Source organism: Grampus griseus (genome assembly GCF_964374135.1).
Source record: "Grampus griseus genome assembly, chromosome: 8".
Taxonomy (NCBI): Eukaryota; Metazoa; Chordata; class Mammalia; order Artiodactyla; family Delphinidae; genus Grampus; species Grampus griseus.
Genome location: NC_139002.1, coordinates 74989611 through 75015422, shown reverse-complemented (window position 1 = coordinate 75015422; position 25812 = coordinate 74989611). Strand labels below are relative to the sequence as shown.

At 49.4% G+C, this 25812-nt stretch overlaps 1 protein-coding gene across 1 annotated transcript in view; it reads right to left on the bottom strand.

Moving 5' to 3' along the window:
* The window catches only part of SLC6A5 (solute carrier family 6 member 5), a gene marked incomplete at its 3' end in the record, with an annotated part of 52281 nt that overhangs the window by 10221 nt on the left and 16248 nt on the right, over nt 1–25812 (bottom strand). Inside the window, exons 6-12 of the mRNA XM_082660490.1 lie at nt 24385–24517; nt 15919–16053; nt 13871–13974; nt 10313–10437; nt 4911–5023; nt 4041–4172; nt 2982–3081 (exon numbers count right to left, since the gene is read on the bottom strand). Of these exons, the coding sequence (XP_082516616.1) occupies nt 2982–3081; nt 4041–4172; nt 4911–5023; nt 10313–10437; nt 13871–13974; nt 15919–16053; nt 24385–24517 (842 nt within the window). The remainder of the gene's footprint in view (nt 1–2981; nt 3082–4040; nt 4173–4910; nt 5024–10312; nt 10438–13870; nt 13975–15918; nt 16054–24384; nt 24518–25812) is intronic.

The window sequence follows — 25812 nt, the reverse complement described above, 5'->3', positions numbered from 1 at the left end:
GTTCCTAATGTTTTCTGAACCCCAGCAAATGGAGCTGGGGGAACTTACACCCTGAATGAGAGGTGGACAGTGACATTTCAGCCAAGAACATATGTGAAGATGGAGCTCAGGGCGGGGGACCAGAGAGGAACAAAATTAAGCTTGCATTTGTGGGGTTCCGGAGAGATCATGTGTTTTGTTTTGTTATTTTGTTTTCTTTTATACTAAAAACAAAAACAAAAACACTTTGAGGCGTTCAGCCTGCAGCATGGACAACCAGAACTGGAGAATGACATATTCCATCCTGTAAAAGTCATTGCCTGTGTGACTCTAACATCCCTCACAAGGATGTGGAGAAAGACAGAGTGGGGTAGGACGTGAAACAAGTAACTGATCAACACGGAAGAAAACAGATCAAGACAATGGAGCATATAGTGATTTGGGGAAATGCACAATGTGGGGCCAAGCAGAGAAGCAGGCAGCAGGGCTTTGTGGTGGCAGGTCAGTCCTATGGTCCCCGCAGCCAGAAAGTCCCTGTATTGGCTCCCGGGAAAATGCGAATCACTTCTTCAAAGAGACTCTGTTAGGTAACAGCCTGTTAAAGGGATTGTTCCTACACCAAACTCAGGGAGTTCCACTTTTCTAGCTACCTCAAACCCAAATATTGGCCTTTGAAGAGTGTTGCCTTGAGAACCTGAATCAGATATTATGATCAAAAGATAAAACTTGAAAATTGTACCTACTGTATTTTAAATGTTTGAATGGCAACCTCTAGAATCTAGAGATCCTTAGAACTAAGAAGAAAACACAAATCTCTGCAATCCACCTACTTGTTTTTCAAATTCAGCAGCCAGGATGGGGGGAATCAAATCAGTCGGGTTCATTTTCACTCTTCACAGGTTCATGTCCAACTTCCTTAAACTAACCTTGCATTTGTTTGGGGCCTCATCACCTCAGTAAAGAATCCAGTGTCCTCTGGAGCGTACATTATATATTTGTGCAGGCTTTTGCTTTCACCTCTAACAATTATGTTAGCTTATTTCAAATATTTCTTCCAAGAGCCCCTTCTTACAATTCCATCCAGGTCCAAATCAGAGGTTCACACCCACATCCGACACAGCAGGAGTCAAGTTCACCTTAAGCTCAGCACAGAGTCCACCTGGCCCTGGAAGCTGGCCCAGCACGAGCCCTCTAGAGGCCAGGCGATTTCCTGGGTGGTCCCCCAGGAAGATTAGCAGAGCCCAGGGACGGAAGCACTCAGGACTTATTTTTTCCTTCAGAACCAAAAAATCTACCACCAGTTTTATATGGAGGCTGGGGGGAGCTACTTAAGTTCTAAAAATAGAGACGTTAAAAGGTTTCTGTTTTAATGATGCTTGTAAACCACACTGAACAGCCCTGTTCTATCGGAAAGAATTGTGCAAATGTGTCTTTTGAGGATACAGACCGCAGAGGAGGTCAATGATATGGCCACCTGCACTTGGGCCAGTGCTGCAACGAAGAGCTTTCCTGACTTTGCCAACAGACTATCTGGTGACTTTAGCTTATATATGGACCCATGAGGGCTTAAGTTTCCAAAGGAGGGCCCCAGAGGCCTCTCCATGGCAAAGCCTTTGGTATCTGGGCAGAAAGTTAGGATTGTGGTAGATTGGCTGGGTTTCTGCCACTCTCTGCTCAGGTAGGAAGCTCTTTGTAGCCTCACCCTAAATGCAGGTCCTCAATCACAGTGTCACTGCAGGCTCCAGGCTGTCTCATCAGCCCAAAGTGTTGGCAGTTTGGTCTCTGATCCCATGACGACAGCTGGCATGCCTGCCCACTTCTCTGGCCAGAAACTAAACTCTCCCTGCAGTGGGGATGTAATCTCCAGCTGAGACAAAGTTCCCTTCTGCCAACACCTAACGATGACTACAGTATCTTCCTCTTCCTAGGGCACCTAACGTTTACATGAGAGGTTTCCTGTTTATATTTTCATTCCCCATCACCCTCCATTTTAATGCGTTTTTCAGGCAAGCAAGAAGCTGCTGAACCCTGATGGACAGGAGGCTAACAGTTACATTAAAAGCAAGATGCTCATACCAAGGACATCCTGCATCCAAGTGGTACCCTGCCTTTCTTTTTACCATCTCTTTTTGGTTTTCAAGTACCGATGGATCATCTGAGTTGGCATTTCTCACCTTCCTGGTATTTGCTAAGGAGGCCTTATCTATATTAGGGATGATTCTGAGACTTCGAGGCACAGGGAAGTCAGCAGTGCCTTGAACCCAATAGGACTTGCTTGTGCCGACTGGCGGGGCACACAAGGAGCCCAGGAGATCACCCGGTGAGACCCCTCCCCCGCACGCACAGACACCTCCACTGAAGGGCAAAGATAGCATCCGCTGACTTACCATTCCTGTTCTTCTAGATAATGGCCCTGCTGATTATGGAATGCAGGTTGCTATGGTGATATTAAGAAGGGCTAATCTGAAAGGGAACAGGCAGTTTCTTCCTAGGAAAATCTGGGGTTGAGATCTTGTATCACAGGCTCCCATGATGCTAACAAAATCTCCTAAGGATCTGCGAGGCCTGTGTTCTCTTTTCTCACTAAAGTATCCGGGCATCGGCCATAAAGCTTCTCCTCACCTCAAGCTACAGGAAGACTGCAACTACCAAGACCTCAAAATACAAAAGAAGCCTTCCCCCGCCACCCAATCTGGCCATTGTCCTCAGGCATTAACGACGGTTCGCTTGCCAGACCACACCCAAAGGCATGTCCTGGTCCTAGTAGTTTCTGGTACAAAGACTACTGAGTTTCACCATCAGCCGTCTTTTGTTCCTCTATTAAATCTAGACCCCAGAGGTCCTGAGGCAAGTTGGAAATAAAGGTGCGGCTCTCTTATGTTTCCCAAATAGCTGTAAGGAAGCCCTTTCATTGTCTTACTTAATATGGGAGACCTGCTTGCTGGACGCTTGGCAACAGACACTAAGTTCTGCCTCAGCATGAGGCACAGTGGTTCCCTTACCGTACACGTAGGAGATCCCCACGAGCTCAAAAATGGCAATGATGACGAGGGCGTAGGAGGCAGCATACGTGTCCACGAGCTGAAACATGTAAATTCCACCCTGGTAGGGGAGAGAAACAACCGACATCAATAGGCCTGGATCTAGGCTCTCTCCCACTTATAGCAGTCAATCCTTCCATCCTGAGCTGGGTCAGGTGCAAACAGGAGTCAAAAGATCTCCCCTCCCCTTGATATCAGTAACCTAACGCTGGCCAGGTATGTAAGCTGGGGGCCTTGCCATGTTAGCAAAGCAGTCCCTGGAAAGACTCCGAGCTAATCAATAGAACAAGCCCAGAAACGTGATCTAACATCTTACTCTTAAAGGGCAAAGGTCAGCATCTGAAGATGTATATGTGAAAGTAGCCAGATTGCTTCATGTTTGCTTTAAGAAATAGATGACCATTTCTATCCATATACCTGCATGTGACTGACCTTCATATGACCTTTAGGTGTCTCTGGGCATTCCTCAAGCAACTCCCTGCATTTTCAGCTCACTCTTTAAGTCTCTCTACAATAGATGAGGCTTAGAGACCATCTCCTTTCAAGCTATCATTTTACAGATGCAGAAACCAAGGCCCAAAGTAGTGACTCGCTCAAGGTCACAGGGACAGCAATATATATATATATATGTATATATATCAGGTAAGCTAATACTCAACTTACCAGACACTCAGGGCTAGAAGGAACTCAAATGGCTATAAGTCTTGTATATTACAGGTAATCAATTTCTCTAGTCAGTATTTTCATGTATTCCATTTTCTTAAAGTAGGACACACCTGTCTCGTTGGCTCAAGAAGGCTACATCTCAATTACGAAGATGCTAGAAGTATCATTAGTAGCCAAGGTGACATATTTCCCTCTGTGGTCAGAATCCCTAATGAACTGATTCCATCTACGTGGAAATGGCAATGATTTGGCTGTTGTTATAAGGTCCGGGAGCTAAGAGTAAAAGGCTGGAGAGCCATCAGGCGCCCCTGCAACCTGCCCCCATCCCAAGCCTGTGCCCAGCAGGCAGCTTACCTGAGTGATCATGGGGAAGCCCATGATGAAGAAACAAACACAGCAGCCCAGAGTAAAGACCGGCTTGTGTGTGCGCAGGTACTTGGGAAACTCGTCCGAGATGGAGGTCACTATGGTCTCGATGGTGGCAAACTGGAATGATGCCAGCAAAGCGACACTTGAGACACACCGCCCAACCCCAAAGGCTCCAAAAAGCCCTTTGTGTTTCCCACCAGGCCAAGTGGTATTTGTATGAGGTTTGGGTTTTAGGGTTGCATTCCCTCGATGGGCCTGAAAGACTTTGCTGGGGTCCAACCCACAAGGCCAGTGAGGGGAATCCAAGCAGGATGTAGGCCTTAGAGCAGTGTTTCCAGCCCCCAGAGGCTGCACTCATACCCATCCATCAGGACACTTTAAGCTTCACTTTGTATTCATGAGATGTAAATTCCTCTCCTCCCGTTTAAATCGCATTTGATCTTCTGCTTGAGGAAAAACCCTCTTTGCACCCAACTACTAAACCCTGAGTGCCTGTCACCATGATCTGTAGTAGTCTCAGCCCCAGAGCAATTCCCCTAAAATTGACCTCATATTATTTTCCCTTATTCAGCCCCAAAGGACTTGCTTTGGCAAAATGACACCAAAAGCAGGAAGTACACAGGCTCAAACTTGCATGGAGAACAGAGAGGGAGAGAGTACGGCTCCTCCGCCCATCCCCTGAGTCACCCACAAATGCAAGGTTATCCTGAGCCCTGGACAGGTACCTCACCACCCCTACATCACTCAGGGATGGGCGTTTAAGGACCACTAAGCTCAACCCCATTGCAGGCTGGATGCAGGACCCAGGACAGGAGTCTTCAGAAGAAGCAGGGATCGAAGCGGGGAGGGGCTCACCATAGTGTCAAGTCCAAGAGTGAGGAGCATTAGGAAAAAGATGATGGCCCAGAACGGAGAGAGGGGCAGCCTGGTCAAGGCCTCCGGGTAAACCACAAATGCAATGCCTGGCCCTGGAAGGAACAAGACACATGACTGCAAACAGGTCCAGCTCAAGGCCCCCTCCTCCTGGAAGCCCACAGGGTCCTCTCTCCATGGAAGCCCCGAGTTGTTAGTTATCACTTGCTGCTCCTGCTATTTGCTATGTTTTTAGTCCTCTCTATCCATTTCCCCAATTAGACCTCAAGCTCCCGGGAGGGAAAGACCAGGGGAATTAGGTCCACACCTCAGGGAACTCAGAGGAGATGCTCAAAAAGAGTGCCAAAGCAGAGACTCGGGGCCAACTCGACTCTAAGGCCAGGCTGTATCCCATGCGAATAACATGAAAACCTCCATCTTTGTATTCGTAAGTTGGGGGAGAATGTAATGATTACCCTCTAGAACAGGGGGTGATTTTGCCCTCCTAGGCACACATGGCAAGGTCTGGAGACATTTTTGATTCTCGTAACTGGGATGTTATGGGGGATGATTACTGGTGTGTAGTGTGTAAAGGCCAGGGATGCTGCTAAACATCCTTCCATGCATGGCACAGTCCCCACAACAAAGAATTATCCTACCCAAACGTCAAGAGTGCTGAGGTTGAGAAACCCTGCCGTAAGGGTTAAACATGCCCAGAATGACATCGTTTCCCCATTTTGTTACCCTTGTTCCTAGTCACTCCTCCAGGAGAAGCCATGTACATAAAACATGAATCAGTCCAACGCTTTTAGGAACTTGCCCTATAAAGGCTTGGTAAAGATGGGGATACGTCAGTCCACAGGTAATTAAGTGGGGAAGAGGGAAGCATGATATAAGGGTTAAGAGAGTTTGGTCTCTAATAGTTAGACAGACCTGGGTCCAAATTCAGACTCCATGACTTGCCAGCTGTGCAACCCTAGAGAAGTTATTTAATTTCTGTAAGCCTCAATCTTGCCCATCTGTAAAATGGGGATAACAATAGTTCCTCACAGGGCGGTTATGAGGGACAAATGAGGAAACGCAGGTAGCACTGAGACCAGTGCCTTGCACATCATCAGCACTCACAGAATATTAGCTTTTCTTAGGGGTAGACAATGAAATTGGAAATTAGCAGCTCTGATTCCGGTTTTCCCAAAAATATCGCGTGTGGTCTTGGTGGAGGATGTCTGACCTGCAGTTTTCTCTGCTAACAGAAAGCCCCACCAGCCGTTCCTGTCTTCCTCACAGCCTCCCTGGGAAGATGGCTAAAGACCTGGCAGTTGTGAATTCCCCTGTAGGTAGAAACCTAGATGATAAGGGGCAGAGACCAGGGAACATCGGGGTAATCCACGGCCAGCGCACGTCTGGAAGCCAGAAACCGTAGCTCCTGGAGTTTTTATAACTCAAGCATAATGACACTTTTTTAAACTGGAATTCATCAGGTTGTTAGCTCCCAGTGTTGCCTAGGGCCTTGGTTATTTAAAACATAAAGCCTGGAATGCCTAAGATACCCCTGCTCGATGCATTTATTGAACAGACAGTAGAGACAGCCTCTGAAGTCTCCCTGAGTGAACCATGAAAGAAAAATCTGTATTAAGCTACAGTTCAAAATAGGTCTCAAATGCCATGCACCGAGGAAGCCAGTTCAGTGCCCTGAACACCGAGGAAGCCAGTTCAGTTTAGGCCCATAAAGTGGACAAGAAGGTCTTCAAATGGCCACTGCCGGAGGACCTCGGCTCATTGCGTTAACAGGATTCTGGCCGTTTGGGCTTTACTGCTTTCTCAGGGAGGGGAATGATTTCAAAATATTCGGCCTGTTTCCATTTCAGCGGCCTCCCTAAAGTATGCAGGGTAAAGGCATCATCTTCAGCAAACTCTGTTTATCCAAGACGGCTAGAGAGTGGATTTTTTAAATACGTTTTTAGAACATTTTGTAGAGTTCAGAAAGATGGACTGTCCGAGCCACAGAGGAGTTTTCCCCGGGCTAGGCCCTCATGTCTGATGGAGGCTGAGTCCTGCCTCTTTCCTCTCCCTCTGGTAGGCAGCAAGGCCCAGTGGGTGGACCGCAGGCTTCTCTCCCCCATGGACCAGAAAACTGGCTCTGCCTCTTACTAGCTGCGGGACCGTAGGTAAGACTCTGGACAAACGTCAGTTTCCTTATCTGTACAATGGAGATAATAATAGCACCTACACTCAGGGAATTTCTGTGAGCATTAAGCGTGTTGATACAAGTAAAGGGCTCAGAACCATGCCTGGCCATGGCGAGAACTCAGTAAGCATAGACCATTATTACTCTTCCCATGAGAGGGGATCAAAGGGGTTCTGCATGCCAGCATCTTGGGTGGGGCCCCCAGAGACCTACAGTGACAGCCTCCTTGGTCCTAGAGAGCCACTGAAGACAGAACCAGGGGCTCCGGTCAATGGACCCATCACGACCCGCAGCACACAGGGAGTGGTTACTCTTCTGAGAAACCCACTACATGTGGATGCATTCTCGGAGGGCGCAACACCGGAACCCTTTCCTGTGCCTTTGGAAGGACTGGCATCCAGGTGACAGACAGATGGTGGGACGGTCAGTCCAGTTTGAGAGCGTTCATCTTCATCAGCAGGGTCTCTGAACTATGAGGGGGTGAGGGAGCCAGGGCAGAACTTCCTAGTGGCCTGGTTACCTGAGAGTTACCACCTAGACCTGGGACTCTATATGCAATACGCACCTCTGTGTTCCTCTGCTGTGGTCCAACCCAGTCTTGCCGCTAGTGGGTGAGCATCTTGGTAGGGCTCTGAGTTGGATTCTGACCGTGAGTCAGTGCTCCCCAGGCAGCAGTTGGCTGGGAGATGACTCTAAAAGGCTGACTCCCCAGCAAGCTCCTTCTCTGGAGTAGATGCCTGAGAAGACCACGCCCCCTTCCCTGTGCCCATCATAAAAGCAGAGGACAGCTTGGTCTCATCACCAACCCCACCCTCAAGCCCCCAGAAGCTCTGATACGGCCAAGATTTGGGGTAATAACTTTGAGCCTCCCTTACAAGGGGGCTGTAGACGAAATGGACTAGTGTTAGGTCATTAAAGAGAACCTGCTTTTGACTGAATACCAAAGCACAGGTACTAATGTTGGGTCAGCAAAAATGAACTGAATGTCCACGTGCCAATGTCGCCCAGCTAGGACAGCTTGGGGCTGGTACCTGATGCAGGCCTGACCCCGATCTCTGTATTCTGCAGAGCCTCCATTACAACGGGGGAAATCAGACAAGCCTGCTAATCACATGTAAGACTGTATGCGAATTCAGATGAGCAGGTTTAGCTGCCCACGGGTCTGGGAGAAGACCTCCCGGGCCACTGCCCCTCCCCTGTGGGAGATGAGACCCACTGTCCCTGTGCTGTTGACAATGAGAAACTACCAAGTACAGCTGGCCCTTGAACAACAGAGTTTTGAACTGCACGAGTCCACCCAGACACAGATGTTTTTCAATCATAAATACTACAGTACAACACAATCTGCAGTTGGTCGAATCCAAGGATGCGGAGGAATTGCAGATTCAGAGAAACTGTATCTACGAAGGGCTGACTCTAAATTATAACACGGATTTTTCACTGCGTGGAGGGTCGGCGCCCCTAAACCCTTGCATTGTTCAAGGGTCAACTGTATGAACGCAACACGTTAGAACCTGTGAGAAGTACTCCTCTCTCCCTGTTAAAATCAGAGGAAATGAAAAAATTCTGGAAAGGGGAAGTTTCAGAGGGAAACACAGGCCATTTGTCTGATGCTTTTTATATAAATGAAAACCAAAATTTAATTTGGGTTTTAGCAACTTGTGCCCCCAAATCCCTTTCCTGGGGCAGGAAACGCTCAGAAGAGTTAACGAATGGGGCCCACATCTTAAGAATCACTATCTCTGGCCACTCGGCCACTGGTTCACAAGGAGCTCAGTAATGTCACAAAAATAACAGAACACCTCAGATCTGCTGGCAGGTGGAGCAGGGCCTACCTGCTCCAGCTACGCTGCTGGAGGGAAATGAGGACAGCGCGGGTGGTATAGGCACTCCCAAAACAAAGCCTCCGCCACTCTCTCCCTCCCCCTCATCACCTCCCTGCTCCCCAGAAGGTTTAAATTTTTCAACCAGGGAAGGGCATTTGCTCAGCTCTGGGACCTCTAATTTAGTGCACTGCTGCAGAACCAAAAGCCCTGGGGGTTCAGCACCCTCTGCAGGGAGAGGTAGCTACCCCCACCAACAAGCTGGCTCTGTAACCCTTTGCGGCCTGCAGTGCACCATCAGCGCCGCTGAAGCAGTAATTAATTATCCTTAGGGAGCCAGAAGACAGCCAGCAGCCCACCAAGAAGATGACATTGCTAGGGCCTAGTTCTTTCTCGTGCTGGCGTCTGAGCCACTACCTGAGACTTGCAGTGAGCTCCTTGAAGAAAGATAACTGCACAGGGAAGTCACAGACAGGTCCACACTCTGGATCGTCCGGGCCCACAGCCCTGTCCCCACAGCCCCTGGCACAGTCCCTACACCAAGGCAGCCCATAAATGCCTGATTAGAGAATGCCCGTCATGATACACGACGCCACGATGAAATCCCTCCATCACCGAGGCCTGCTCAGCACCCAAACCCTCTGTAGATCAAGGCTGGGTGGAAGTAAAAAGTCAACTAAAAGTATTACACACTCTCTGCAAGATTCTGTGCTAGAAATATGGATTAAATGAGATAAAAAAGGAGCGCTCTCTGTACACTCCAGAGGGACCACACAAACGTTAGCGTTCATAGAGGGATCCCTTGGGCAGAAGGTAAACATGTATTCCACATCCCTCCCACCACCACCGTCCAACCTTTCCACCCACTGGGGAAACGATTTGCAGGGTCTGCATTGCGAACTAAGCAGAAGACCCTGAGAACACATCTGACCTGACAACCGGGGAAGTGCTTCATCAGGAAAAGGCTGTGCTCGCTGAGCATTAGCGTTTGGTGCCTACAGAGCCCGCGGCAAGGAAAGCCACCCGGAAGCAGGTTGTGCCTACATCTGCTGCAGGAGCCATCGTTTGCCTAGAGAATCCTCTCCCCGCGCCCAACAGGTAGAGACCTTACTTCTGCCGGAGCTGAGTTAACAGAGGACAGGAAAACGAAGGAAAGGAGAGGGAAACAGGAAAGGGGCTTTTATAGCCACACCTCTGGGGAAGGACCGGCCAGATCGAACCCTGCATGAGCTTCAGACTCCAGCTGTTCTGGGTCTCTCCGCAAAGAGGGACCTAGGCTGTCCCCCTCTCCAGCCGGTTCCAGAAGGCCAACTTCCTAGCATAGCATGAATGAGGAGCTCAGGGTGTGAACCTGGAACCTGCCCTACGACAGCAGGGTGACCAGCGCACTGTACCTTGGTCTGCCACGTTCTCGATGTTAACCTTGCGTTCATTGGCCATGAAGCCGATGACTGAGAAGATGACGAAGCCGGCGAAGATGCTCGTGGCACTGTTGGTGCAGGTAACAATGAGGGTGTCCCTGGGAGGAAGAGACAAGTTTGCCAATAGGCGTGCTTTGTGAGGAGGAAGGGATAGGGGAGGGACACATGAATGTGTGCTCGCGTGTTTGTGTGCCCACGTCCACATGCCCATTCCTAAATAGGTACTCACTGTAGGCTGGTCTTGTTCTCTCTTATTCACAAGGAAAGGAACCACCAGTCCTGACCGCAGGCTCTCTTGGGCCAAGTGGATAAGCACCAAAAGACTCAAAAAGCTCTCCCTCCCCTAACAGCCCTGCTCCAGGGCCTCTGGGACAGAGCTCTGGCTCCACCTGCCCGAGAACTGGATCTCCCCTCCTGGCAGTGGCAGAGGTAAGTCTGTCCATCAGAGCAGAAATTGAGGGGATGAGGCCTTTTGCAGAGTCCGGGACAGGAACGACGTATGAGAGAAGAGAAGGCGGTGGGACCAACAAATGCCACCAAGCATGAGAACAGCCTGGGGTTGGAGTACAGGGGCCTAGAAGGGCAAGGGAGGCGGGGAGAGGAGAGACCAGCACCTCGGTGCCGGCGCCCTCTGCTGGCCATATGGCTGCCGTTCCCGGCCTGCCCTGTCCATCCCAGACCCAAGAGAGGGGTCACAGCTAGATGGAGCCGTGAGGCCAAATTCTCTTACATGTTAGAGGCATGACCTTGACCAAGTCACTTCCTCTCCACTCTGACTTTATTTTTTTACGCATATCCACTCTTTTTTTAAATTTTTTTCCCATATAGGTCATTACAGAGTACTGAGTAGAGTTCCCTGTGCTATACAGTAGGTCCTTATTCGTCATCTAGTTTATATATAGTAGCGTGTATATGTCAATCCCAGTCTCCCTATCTATCCTTCCCCCTCTTACCCCCTGGTAACCATAAGTTTGTTTCCTACATCTGTAACTCTACAAAAATTTCTGTTTTGTAGATAAGTTCATCTCTACCCTTTTCTTAGATTCCACATATAAACGATATCATATGATATTTGTCTTTCTCTGTCTGATTTACTTCACTCAGTATGACAGTCTCTAGGTCCATCCATGTGGCTACAAATGGCATTATTTTGTTCTTTTTTATGGCTGAGTAATATTCCATTGTATATATGTACCATATCTCCTTTATCCATTCCTCTGTTGATGGACATTTAGGTTGCTTCCGTGTCCTGGCTATTGTAAACAGTGCCACAATAAACAGTGCATGTATCTTTTCAAATTATGGTTTTCATCAGATATATGTCCAGTAGTGGGATTGCTGGGTCATATGGTAGTTCTATTTTTAGTTTTTTAAGGAAACTCCACACTGTTCTCCATAGTGGCTGTATCAATTTACATTCCCACCAACAGTGCTGCAGGCTTCCCTTCTCTCCACTCTGACTTTAACTGGTGGCAATGACTCCACCTCCCTCACAGGTTGTTGTGAGGACAGAACCAGATGAGGCCTGCACCGCACAGAGCCTGGCACAGAGCAAGTGCTCAGGATACAGCCCACCTTGTCCAGGACCTTAGTTTACTGATGGGGAAACTGAGGCCCAGGGGAAGGTAATGGGCTCATAATGGTAGGTTCTGATTTGAACCCAGACTTCCTGCCCATTAGCCACACCACACAGCCTCATTTCTAACAAAGCACAGAGCAATGCTTCCCCCTTGGACGATGCTCAGACTGAGTCTCGCGGGTCATAAGTTAATAAGCAACTATGACCAAAGAAGTTCAGACACCTTAGTCTGGCATTCTAGCTGTTACGGGCTGAATTGGGTGCCCCAAAAATGTAAATGTTGACGTCCCAACCCCCAGTTCCTCAGAATGTGACTGCATTTGAAAATAGGGTCTTTAACCAGGTGAGTAAATTAAGAGGAAATCGTGAGAGTGGGCGCTAATCCAATACGATTGATGTCCTTATAAGAAGAGGAGATCAGGGCGCACAGCGGGAAGACCATGTAGAGACACAGGGAGAAGACGGCCAGCTACAAGCCATGCAGAGAGGGCTCAGAAGAAACGAGCCCTGTCGATACATTGATCTTGGACTTCTAGCCTCCAGAACTGCGAGAAAATTAATCTCTGTTGTTCAGGTCACTCACTCTGTGCTATTTGTTACGGCAGCCCCAGGAGACTAGCACAAAGGCTCTCTCCAGTCTGGCCTCAGCCAATTCTCAGGCCCTATTTCCTTCTTGCCCGGTGAGCACACACCTGCTCCAGTCCCATCAACCTGCTCCCTCCCACGTCTCCATCACACCCATCCACACTCATCCCCACCTGAAAACATTCCCTTCCTCCCCTAACACCTTTTGAAATTTGGCCCAGCATAGATGTCCCTTGTGTGAGGCCATCCCAGCCAGGCTAGGCCACAGTTTAACTATAATCTCTTCCTTTTGGTTCACAAAATATCTCATATGCATGATTAAAAATAATAAGAATGGCTACTGCTGTCTACTGAGCACCTACGATGTGCAAAATATTGCTGTGGGAGTTTTGCATACATCATCTCTTACCCTTCAACAAAATATTATAATCTGCATTTTACAGATGAGAAAACAGAGATTCAGAGAAGTGAAGTATCTTACCCATGTCTTGGAGTTTTAGAAAATGGTGAAGTCATAATACAAATGCAAGTCTCTCTGACTCCAAGGTTCTTTCTTTCTTTTTTTTTTAATCAGCCCCTCAGTATTTTCTTACTGTTTGTCACAGATGGATTTAACTTTCAGATGTCACCTCCTCCAGAAGCAGTCCAGGCGCTCTCACATCTTTGGGGTTCCAGAGTCCCCTAATATCACACTATCCAAATGTCACCCTGCACCAGAGTCACCTGAGGATCCTGTCTCAATATGTAGATTCCCGGGCCGCCCGACCTCCCAGATGTTCTGTTTCCTAAACCTGGGAGGGGACTCAAAGTTTGCATAACTTTGGGTTTAACTGACAGATAAAACTGTAATACATTTTAACATATTTAAAGTGTACAACGTGATGATTTGATATACATATGCATTGAAACAGGAGTCCCACCATTGAGTTAATTAACCCATCCATCACCAAGGTATTCTTTCCACTGTACCATGCTGCCTTTCTTACAGGGCTCTCTAGAAAGGCGTTTGTCGAGTGACTGAATGACCTTACTTATCAGCGACTACCATACAACTGTATCCATGGACTAGATAGCTCACAAATGACTATTCCAGGACACAACCAGCTGCATGGCACCTCCAGAGAAACTCAATTCCATCCCATGCGTCAGAATCAGGGTGCAAGTTGGGGTCCAAGCCAGGCCACCAGAAGCCAGCAGCTAGGCCTTAGCAGGCGATTTCCCCTACACCAGAGCTAACTGTCTGGCTCTGCCTTGGGTGAAGCGTGAGGATATGGCCTCAGGTGTCTGATGACACAGCCCATGATTCTGTCCCCAGGCCCTAGTCCCATTCACCCGCTACCTCTGGGGCTTGAAGTGCCTCCACGTACCTGTAGCAGTTGTTGTGGAATTTGTTGTAAGAAGAAAGAGTGATCAGGCCTCCCCATGCGGCAGATAAAGAGAAGAAAATCTGAGTGGCAGCGTCTTTCCACACCTGGGAGGCAAAAGAGCGGAAGATTTAAGGTCACTGAAGGAGGCTGGCCCGGGGGAGGGGAGTCTCCCAAAGCCACACCATCTCCCCGGGGGAAAAGGCAGTCAGGACAAGATGACTTTGGCACCAACATAAACGAGAAACATACGTCATTTGCACTGGAAGCCAAAAAAGCAGTAAATGACCTGGGAGACTCTAACTTCATTCTAATCAAAGGAGAGGAACTCAATAAGCAATGTACACATTTCATGCTTGCAAGCCCTACAATATAAAACTATACAGAAGGGGAGAGCCCCTTCTTTAGCTGGAAACACACTCAAAAAAACAATTTGGAACAGCAAAAATATTCATGCGTACAAAATGAAAACCTTTTAAAATTGACATTCCCCCCAAAAAATAAAAAACAAAATTGACATTCCTAAAGATTAGGACAATTTACTAAAAATCTGAACTTCTGTAGCCCCTCATCAAAGTAAAGCAAGCTCTGTGCCACAGCTGAGTGGATGTTACAGTGCCTCCTCATTCTCGAACTTGGCTGACAATACCTCTTGGTCATCTTGGCGATTTCTTTTCTTTTCTTTTTTTTTTTTTTGCGGTACGCGGGCCTTTCAGCGCCGCGGCCTCTCCCGTGGGATCTTCCCGGACCGGGGCACGAACCCATGTCCCCTGCATCGGCAGGCGGACTCTCAACCACTGAGCCACCAGGGGAGCCCACTGGCGATTCCTTTTAATTGTCCTCATTAAACTCCAGAAAGCTACTCAAGAGTTTGAGCTATAGATTTATATGATTTGATATGGACTTCCTATCCTTTTTATTAATTAAAACTGCTTTTTAAATTGTGCTTAACATATGCAAAGAGAAAGTTCAAGTGTGTGCTGCCAAAGCCTGTACCACAACCTCCATTCTCCCATGCTCCTCACTAACAAAGCTGTGGTTTTATTTAAAGGCAGCCATATGTCCGGCCAAATGGCCAACTCCCAGAATCCAGGAGAGGTGCAGCTGAGAGGAAATCATCATATGACTTAGTTTCTGGCCAATGATGAGAAAATCAAGTGTTATGTGGAATTTCTGGGCTTTCTCCTCTTTTAAAGAGAAGGAGGATGCCTATCTCTGTCTCTTCCCTCACTGCTTTGTGCCACCTGGAATGCTGACATGATGGGTGGAGCTCTGGCAGCTACATGGCAGGTATTCACTGAGGATGGTGGGGCGGAAAGACAGGAACCTGGGACACTGTGGAGCCACCCAACCAGGGCTTGACTATCTACCACTGGGCTGCAAGTGAGATAAACTTTTGTTAAAGCTGCCATTATCTGGAGGTTTTTCATTATGTGCAAACTCAATCCTAGTTTTGCTTTCTTAAAATCTTCTGGAAAAGCAGATTTTTCTTTAAGGTGAGAAAATGCATTTCTTATTAAACAATCACCCCCTCATGTGAAGTTCTGGGGGTTGGGAATTTTAGAGTAAGATATGCCTGTACAGAATATGCCAAGAGAAAGTGTAAGTGTGTGCTGGCTCTGTGTCTCCGTGTGTCAGAAGTATTCAAATCTGTCTGAGCCCTTTAAATTATAATTGCTTGCGGTTTGCCTAAGTGCTATTATTTTCCAACCAGGAAAACTCCATTTCCAACACACTATAATTAGCAACAGATAAGTGGCATGAGGCGGCCCAAAGCTATTAAGGGAATTTCATTCTTCATTTCAGCCTCTGCAGCCTCCCAGGCATAGGACAACTATTCCAGGAATCTGAAACCCCCAGCTGCTCAGTTCTCATTAAAAACTTCCAGAGTGTGTAACATTTCAAGATTATCAGGAGTTTGTAAAGGCAAACAGTGAAATGCCCTGTGGGCGGAGGTCTGACCCCTTCTGCTAAACAGTGTCCGGCAGCGGGACCCACCCCCATGTGCCGTTCCCCCCACAGGCACATCATAAATGAAATCAGAAGCCCACCGTGGCATCCGTAAGTTTCTCCCACTTAGGCGTGATGAAGTACCAAATCCCAGCGCCAGCTCCAGGCAGGGTAACTCCTCGGATGAGAAGAATCACCAGCACGACGTACGGGAACGTGGCCGTGAAGTACACCACCTGGAAAAGCCACCGACATGGGGGCAGGAAGGAGCAGACACACGGGATGTGACCAAAGGAGCATCGACAGAGGCAGAGTGTGAGCTGCCACCCGGACGCAAGTGCCTGATAGGGTAGTTTTCCCCAAACTCTTCCAGGTCTGGGGACACAAGGAAGGCACTGGGACCAAAGGTGAATCAGAGAGAGCCAGAAATGAAGTCTTTTTTTTTTGCAGTACGCGGGCCTCTCACTATTGTGGCCTCTCTCGTTGCGGAGCACAGGCTCCGGACGCGCAGGCTCAGTGGCCATGGCTCACGGGCCCAGCCGCTCCGCGGCATGTGGGATCTTCCCGGACCGGGGCACGAATCCGTGTCCCCTGCATTGGCAGGCGGACTCTCAACCACTACACCACCAGGGAAGCCCAGAAATGAAATCTTGAGGGGAACACCCAAGACTGTGGATTGAGTCAGCCTGCAGCGCAGAAGTGGACAACTCCCTAAGGACCAACTGAAAGAGAAAGGTTATGTGCCCCCCTCCTCCCTAACTCCTAGCCCACCCTCTGCTTCAGGCCCCAAATCCCACCATTAGAGATTAATTTCTTTATCTTAAGTTTTCCATCCTTGTTTATACACACACCCTAAGTGAGGCAGCCTAGTGACATGAGAGAACCATGATCTTAGAATTAGACATATTTAGGTTCAAATAAAATCACATCTCTGGCCCTGAGTAGCTATGAGACTTAGGTCAAGCTAATCAGCTCTCTGAATCTCAGTTTCTGCAGCTGTAAACTGGGGATAATAGCACGTTTCTTAAAATAATTGAGGATTAAATGGGCCCCTAGCACAGCATCTAACTTGTAACAGATGGTCATTCAATGCAGTTAAGTTCAACAAGCATTTATCACGGCCTACTATGACCTGGGAGCTGTGCCAGGGCTTAGATGCATAACGGTGAAGGAACTCGACCTCGGAGACCCAGAGACAATGTCTGAATAATGGGCGAAGCAGTTCCAAACAGGATACTGTGAAGTCCTGGGGAGGACACTGGGTTCAGTCCAGGAGATTACAGAAAGATGCATGGCGATGACGTGCGAGTCGGATCTTAGAGGCCAAGTGCAACGCAGAGGAGGTGAGGTGAGGTGGGAAGGTGAGGGAAGAAAGTGGGAAAGGCAGGGGTGAGGGCAAGGCCCTAAATTCACTAGGAGCACAGCGCACAGTTGAGACTAAGAGCAATGGGGCACTAGAGACATGGGAGGAGACAGGTCGTGGAGGCCCTGAGTACCAGCCAAAGGAGGCTCCTGGATTCTGAACGAGAGGGAAGGACCAGAGCCAAGAAATATTTGGGAAATATCATCAGCAGAACTTGGGGGCTGTGGTTGAATGGGGATGAGTGAGAGGCACCTTCCTTATCTGTCAATCAAACCTCAGAATGGGGCTTCCCTGGTGGCGCAGTGGTTGAGAGTCTGCCTGCCAATGCAGGGGACGCGGGTTCGTGCCCCGGTCCAGGAAGATCCCACATGCCACAGAGCGGCTGGGCCCGTGAGCCATGGCCACTGAGCCTGTGCGTCCGGAGCCTGTGCTCTGCAGCGGGAGAGGCCGCAGCAGTGAGAGGCCCACGTACCGCAAAAAAAAAAAAAAAAAAAAACTCAGAATGCAGGAAGGGCTTGAGACCAGGATTCAGTAGACAGAGAGAAGAGCAGACTGGGAGAGCTTGGGCTCTGCACTCCAACGGGCCTGAGTTCCAACCCTAGCTCCATCACTTATGAGCTGGGCCACCTTGGGAAGTGACTTAACCTCACTGAGTCTCAGTGCCCACACCTGCACAGTGGTGATAACAAAAGCATACTCCTCACAGGGCTGTTGGAAGAGCACAATGGGACGATGCATACGCCATGGAACAGGCCTGGGACCCTGGAAAGGGAAGTACCATTTCTGTCTTGCCAATGACTCCTAAATTTAATAACCCTCGCAACCCTCAGCTCATAGGCCAGTTACATCCCAAAAGTACAGTAGGAGACACTTGGAAGGATGAGGCTAAGCTCCTGTCCTGGACCACCAAACCCTCCCTCATCCTCACCCACAGGATGGGCATAGACAGCCGGCTGAGCACTGTTGGTTCAGAGCCCCTCTGTGCTCACCCCCAGCCTTCCATCCTGGGGAACCCAGAACACCTGCCTCCGGGCGGGAGATAGAGTCCCCGTCACACACTGGCTGCACAGAGCCCATGGCCTGACAGGGGCTCCAGCCCGGCAGCGACTGGCAGGCACTGGGATGTTTAAGAGATGAGAACTGATCCAAGGACTTGCAAAGGATGGATTGAGGGAAAGTTAGGGTTGAGATGAAGATAAATCTCTCGGGGTTACTTCTTATTAATCCAACAAATACACACACATGCATACATAGGCACACATATTCTTGAGCATCTAATATGTTCCAGGCACATGCTGGGCAGGGTGGCTGGGACGATGGCCATAATAAAGGGGAGGACAGGGAAGGCCTCACTGAGAAGTTGCCCAGGACTTGAAGGAAGTGAGAATGCGCCAACTGGATATCTGGGAGAACATTCCAGACAGAGGGAACCGCTGGAGTAAAGACCCTAAGAAGGGAGTGTGCCAGCCTTCTAGGGGCAGCCAGACAGCCGCTGTGGCTGGGCAGGGGCACAGGTGGGAGAGGAAGGCAGGGGTAGGGGTGGAGGCAGGGACAGATCCTGCAGAGCCTTGTGGGCCCGTGTGGGTGGGGAGGGGATGGGGAACTACTGCAGGGATTTGGGCAGAGGAGTGATACGATCTAACATTTTAGCTGTCGCCGGCTTGCTGCGTCACGTTTACACTGCAGGGGCAGCGGTTAGGAGGCCACAGCAGCATTCCAGGCAAGGGACAGCGATGCCTCCACCCAGGGTGTTTCAGGGAGTTAGGAGAAATGATCAGAAACCGGATACACCGTGCAGGAAGAGCAACAGAACTTCCTGACCAATTTAATGTGGAGTGAGGGGGGCGGGAGGCAGGAGTCAAGGGTGACCCCAAAGGTTGTGGCCTCAGCAGCTGGTGGGCAGAGTTTCCGTCAGCTGAAATGGGACAGGCTGCAGGTCAAGGAAAGATAAGGAGTTATTTCTTCCTCTAAACCCAATTACTCGTCAAGACCAAAGTCTTCCTGTCTACAGACCAGAGATGGGCTGGTCTCCTTTTCTCTGCACTGCTGCCACCACTGACCAGGAGTCTCCTCCCCGTTCCCCAGGACAGCAGCCCCCTTCACTCTTTGCCCTGAGGCACTGGAATTACCAGGGACCATGAAGGAGGGGCTCCCTGCTCCCTCCTATCCACCCCCAAAGCTGCTTCTCTCCCCCTTAAGTGAAACTCTTCCACACACAGACGGTAGGAAACCCAAAGGCATCTGACGTCTCAGGAGAAAATCACCCACCACAGGATGACCCGGGCTGTCCTCCCAGCTGTCGGATGGGGCTGGGGAGAGGAATGCTACAGGGCCGGGTGGGGCCCCGCCAAGACAGAAGGGGCAGGGTGACAACTAAGGGATATCCTCTTCACCTCCTGACCATGTGGAGCTGGTGGGAGATGAGGGTGGAAGGAGGCAAGGGAGAGGAGATGACATAGAAAGTGGGATCTGGCAGGAAGAAGACCCCAAGAGTGGCACCAGTCTAACCGGCTGAGACGCTGCTCCCATCTGAGTGCGGGAGACAGTGCATTTCTGGAGTTCCCTCCGTGGATCAGCTCTTGGCAGTCCCATTTTACAGAGGAGGAAACTGAGGCTCAGGTTAAGCCTCTCACAAAGGGTTAAATATCTCACTCAAGGTCTCCCAGCTGGAGCCAAGATCCAGACTTGAAGCTTTCTAACTACAAAGCCTATTTCCATACCTTTAATGCCACTCCCTGGGCCACAGGATCAGAAATGTGTGAGGCAGGGCGGGGACTAGAGTGAGGCAAGGGAACACCCGGGGTGCACAATTTAAGGAAGCACTGACCCTCATGGGGCCGAGCCTGCACATGCAGGAACCTGGGAGTGAGCACCGCCTTAAATTTCACACCCCCCTAGGCACTTGCTTGCCTCACCAGGTCCGGCCCTGGTATGTGGAATGATGCACTCACTTTGTCAATGGGGATTGAGGTGAACTGAAAGGGCACACAGTTTCATTTCGAAATCCCGGGGATGCCTCCGATGTGAGTCAAGTGTTAGTCAGGTGTTTGTGGAGGTCTCTTCACAGCTAGTTCTCCTGTGTCACGGGGGCTTCAGAATGTTTCAGGATGGACTGCCAGCAGAATTAAACTTGAACAGTAATGAATTATACTTGGCAGGAGTGACAATGACGAGTTGATCTGAGCCTGCTGGCCCGACACCTGGCAGCACAGTCCTCACAACGGGAGCCCTGAACAGGTGGTAAGGCCACTGTCCCCACCCCAGCCAGTGCCAGCTAATTAAGCTGGCTTTGTGTCCTCGCCATAACTCTCAGAAGAGCGGCCCCTGAGGTCAGATGGGCTGCATTTGACCTTCAGGCTGCCTGCTGGTCGCCCGTGCCTCTGGAATTCTAGCTGCTCAAAGGGAGACTCAGGTCTCATAGGAAGCAACCGGCCACTCTTGTCTCCTAGGGCCCTGAACAAGAGGAACAGAGTTTATCTTGCCGCAACAGAAGAAGGACATCTCTGTTGTTTAGAAATGACAGTCTTGGTGGAACTTCGGTCACAAAGGAGCCCGTCATAATGAGGTGCTGCAGCCGTGCTTCCAAACAAAGCTCCGTGATTAATGTCTGCACGAGCCGGGGCAGGATAATAAACCGGGAGGCATTATTTCCGGTGGTATTCCTCATTAAAAGAAAATCCATCATTGAACCCTAATTGGAAGCCTCGCTCAATGAAGCAGAAAGATAACTTAGCAGATCTAAAAGAAAAGCTGACTTGCTCAGGGCTACTCAAAAATCCCCATTTCAGAGAGAGAGAGCCCAGAAAATCTAGCACCAAGGATTAAATTCTAAATCAATGCCAAGAACTGATCCTAACACCATCCCCCCAAAACTGCAGACTGATAAGCAAAGAAGGATCTTAGAGAATATTTATCTTAACCTTGAATTTGCAGACGTGGAAGATGGGACCCGGATGCCTCCTGGGACTTGCCCAGCTGGCAATGACAGCTATTGACAGCAGGACGGGGTAGCAGTGCAAGGGTCCTGATTCACAGTGGGGGGGACTTTTATCCCCCCAGATGCAAATGATGGCTCCAGAATTCTGCATTTCCATCTATTCCTAACAGCCCCTCCTTGGGAGAGGATGTCACGTAGTAGAAAGAGTCTAGGCTTTAAAGGGAGACAGACCTGGGTTCAAATCCCAGCGCTGCCACTTAAAAGCTGTGTGACCGGGACTTCCCTGTGGTCCAGTGGCTAAGACTCTGCGCTCCCAATGCAGGGAGCCCGGGTTCCATCTCTGGTCAGGGAACTAGATCCCACATGCTGCAACTAAGAGTTCTCATGCCGCAACTAAGACCCAGCGCAGCCAAATAAATAAATAAATAATTTAAAAAATAATAAAGTAAAATAAAGTATTCGGGAGTTTGTGAGTAGGTTATATGTAAATACTACACCATTAAAAAAAAAAAAAAAGCTGTGTGACCTCCAGCAATTTACTCTACCTTGATGCGCCTCAGCTTCTCTATCTATAAAATGGGAAGAAATGTCCTTACCTAGCTGGTTGTTGGGCAGATTGAATGCCCTAATGCAGATGAAGTAGTTAGCAGAGTGCCTGGCACACAGAGTGTTCAACCAACTTCCCTTTCTCTTTCCATTTTCCCACCAGAGCCACTGCTTTCAAGATGTCATCATGGGAAAATATCCACTCAATACATCAGCCAATCATTATCACAAAAATGAAAAGAGTTAATGTCAATTAAGAACTGATCATATGCCAGGTATTTTATATATATATATTTATTTATTATATATTTATATATATTATATATATATATATTCTCTCACCTAATCTTAGAACAGCTGTACGAGGTATGTACTATTATCCCCATTTTACAGATGAGGAAACTGAGGTTCCAATGGTTAAACAGCTTCTCCAGAGTTACACAACTAGAAAGTGATCAAGACAGGATTTGAACTCAGACTGGTCTGACTCTAAAGCCACCAGGCCATCCTTCCTCATGTCGCCAACAAGGCTGCTGTTCTGATCCTCCTCACCTAACACCTCTTCTCCTGCCAATCACACCTTCTAGCCTATCCTGCTAGAGACCTGTCCGGCCACTTCGATTATGGTTGAAGGTGCCCTCTCTCCATCTCTAGCTATACATGATGGTCCTGCAGTTCGATTTTGGCTGAGCAAAGACATGGTCCCTCTTGCTAAACAATCACCACCTGGATGGCCCTTTTTTTTTTTTTCGGTACGCGGGCCTCTCACTGTTGTGGCCTCTCCCATTGCGGAGCACAGGCTCCAGACGCGCAGGCTCAGCGGCCATGGCTCACGGGCCCAGCCACTCTGTGGCATGTGGGATCTTCCCGGACTGGGGCACAAACCTGCGTCCCCTGCATCGGCAGGCGGACTCTCAAACACTGCGTCACCAGGGAAGCCCTGGCTGGCCCTTTACTGCCACTCCAAGCTCAGTTCCAAGTCACGGAAGGCGAGGAGCCCAGGAAACCTCAGGACTCACAGGACGTTACTGTGAGGGTCATGTTAACATTTCCTCATCTTCCTGCTGCCCTAGAAAAACAATTGCTCCAGTCTCATAATACTCATTCAGAGCTAGCAGGGTCCTCAATCCCAGCTCTCATTTTACAGAGGGGGAAACAGAGGTCAGAGAGGAAAAGTACCCCCAGCTCACCCAGCAAGTGTTCTGACAGAATCATGTTAGAGCCAGCAGGTCTTAGACATCGCCCAATCCAACTGCCTTCACTTTAGAAATGAGACAACCGAAGCCTCCTGAAATAGCTAAGACAAAGGAAATCCGCTTTCCACTTATCGGCTAAATAAATAAAAGCGAAGGGCAAATCCGAAGCTCAACCAGGTTTCATCGTCCAAGCGGAGATGTCCCTACACAGAAAACACCACGGAAGGGCTGGGGGGCTAGAACCCGGGTCTCCTAACCCCCAGTCTGGCTCTCTCCCCACCTGATGTCATTTAAGGGCACCACTGGCTCAGGTGACCCTGACCAAGCTGCCAGAATCCACCATTCAAGCCCGTGTGGAACCAGATTACACGGAGGGCACCAGAAAGAATTGTTATCAGACGGCCCTCGTGAGCTTGTCCATGCGTCCAGGGAGAAGACAGACCGCTCTCTGTAGCTGATGGGTGCCAGGTGTGGGTGCCTGGTGGGGCCTGTGAAGCATGCCTGGGAGGTGAGAGGCGGCACGGACCCTCACCCCCGTGAGGCCGGATCCTTCCAAACGGGTTGTTTGCTATTGTGACCACAGTAAACCCTGGCCTGGACGACTGGACCAAGCCGAACTCCACAACCTATGGTCTCAGAGTCCACCATCACATTCTATTCCTTGGGCCGTAAAGACATTTGGGGTTTCATGCTGAGACATGCAAATGACCCTCCAGACGATGAACTCGTATTGGTTTTCATCAAAGTGGTTGGTTAACCGTTTCACGGGGTTTTTCTAAAGCAGAAGGAAGATGAGGGGAAAACACTGGGACCTTTACCACAACATCCAGCGTGTCCTGAGGGACCCTGCACACCGTGCCTGCCGTGCCTTGGAACTGAGCTTGGGGTGGGTGTCCCACCACCTCCAAAGGACCTGCCAAGCGACTATCTAGCAAGAGGGGCCCAGCACGTGCTCGACCAAACTCCCACTGGCAGGATTATCGCCCTGTCATGCTGGGGGCACGTGGGATGGGAGAGTGTTGGGAGGGGGTTGGAGAAAGGGCACGAAAGACGGAGAACGGGGTGGTCAGGAGTGAGGAGAAGGAATCCCCTTCACAACTTTGATCTTCTTGCAGCTTCCTGGGAGGAGCAGTGACTGAGCTGGCAGCCAGACCAAGAAGCAAAAAGCCGGCAGCACCAACTCTAGACTTTCGGGAGAGATTGAATCCTATCGGGGAGTGCCATCTGCTGAGTGAAGGGTCCCCAATAGGGAAGGAAGGAAACTCACCACAGAGCCCCCGCCATCCACAAGGAGCCCTGAGTACATCTGTCTCAGTTAACCCTTAAAACCTCCCGGGGAGAAAGGCATTATCCCATTTTACAGACAGCAGTGAAGTCACTTGTCCAAGGCCTCACAGCTACTCAGGGACGAGTCAGAATTCCACCCACACCTCCCGACTCTCATCCCAGTGCCCTTTGGCTGCTCTATGACACAAACAGCCCTGGGGGTCCCAGAGCTTTCTCTCAGATAAATACAAGTTCTTACTTTTCCTGAAGACTTGATTCCTTTTGCCAGGGATGCATACACAATCACCCAAGCCAGGAAGAGGCAGAAGGCTAGTGGCCACCTGATCTCGCCAGGATATTCAATCCCTGCAGAAATCTTCAGCACAAAGTACCTATGAGTTGAAAGGAGAGAGAAGGGAGGGGAGGAAGGAGGGGAAGGATGAGCTGGCGGAGGTGACAGTCTGCAGGCTTTATCTTCCTGCAGAGCCTCAGACAAAATCCCAGCATCCCCACCCTCCCCATCAGGGACCTGATCAGATCAGGTTGTGAGGGATTTGCTGATCCGGGCTCCCTCCCACAGCTGTCTGCGGTGAGACCAACTGAATTTACCCTGCTTTTAATTAATTATGGCACTAAAGGGGCTTCCCTGGTGGCGCAGTGGTTGAGAATCCACCTGCCAATGCAGGGGACACAGGTTCGAGCCCTGGTCCAGGAAAATCCCACATGCCTCAAAGCAACTAAGCCCGTGTTCCACAACTACTGAGCCTGCACTCTAGAGCTCGTGAGCCACAACTACTGAGCCCGCGTGCCACAACTACTGAAGCCCGTGCGCCTAGAGCCGCGTGCTCCGCAACAAGAGAAGCCACCGTAATGAGAAGCCTGCATACCACAGTGAAGAGTAGCCCCCACTCGCTGCAACTAGAGAAAGCCCGCGCGCAGCAACGAAGATACAACGCAGCCAAAAATAAATAAATTTAAAAAAAAATTATGGTCCTAAAGGACCTACTGTATTAGCACAGGGAACTATACTCAATATTTTGTAATAACCTATAAGGGAAAAGACTCTAAAAAAGAATATGTGTGTGTGTGTAACTGAATCACTTTGCTATATACCTGAAATTAACACCATATTATAATTCAACTATACTTCGACTTAAAAAAAATTATTTATGGCCCTGGGCAGGCTCTGAACAAGGCTATGTCAGCTCCACCATCATCTGGAGCTGCCCCAGGAGCAGTGCAACAAATCCAACAGCGTCGGGGGTCCTGGTGTAGCAGCCCCTGGAATGGGCATTATGGAGGTTGTTGTCTTTACATAAGGACACATCAGTAACAGAAACTCTAAACTGTCAAGGATGATTTTTGTGTGTTTCTGTATTGTTCTACTCTTTTGTGAGAACGTATCCCAATAGTTTTTGTACAACTTTAAATTTAAAAAATTCAGTACAGAGTCATTATGGTAAAAGAATTTAAAATGCCACCGTGCATTTTAGTTCAGGTTGTGATGAGCGTGTCCCAGGGCTGAGGTTGGCTGAAATGTAAAAGCAGGGCTGGCGGGGCCTTACTCAAGGAACGTATTCGAAGACAGACAACCAGCCGCAAACAGAAGGGGGCTGGCGCTCATCTGTAGCGGCTGCTGGCACCTGTGTGTAAGCTGAAGGTGGCGACGCCCACATCCCTGGCTAGA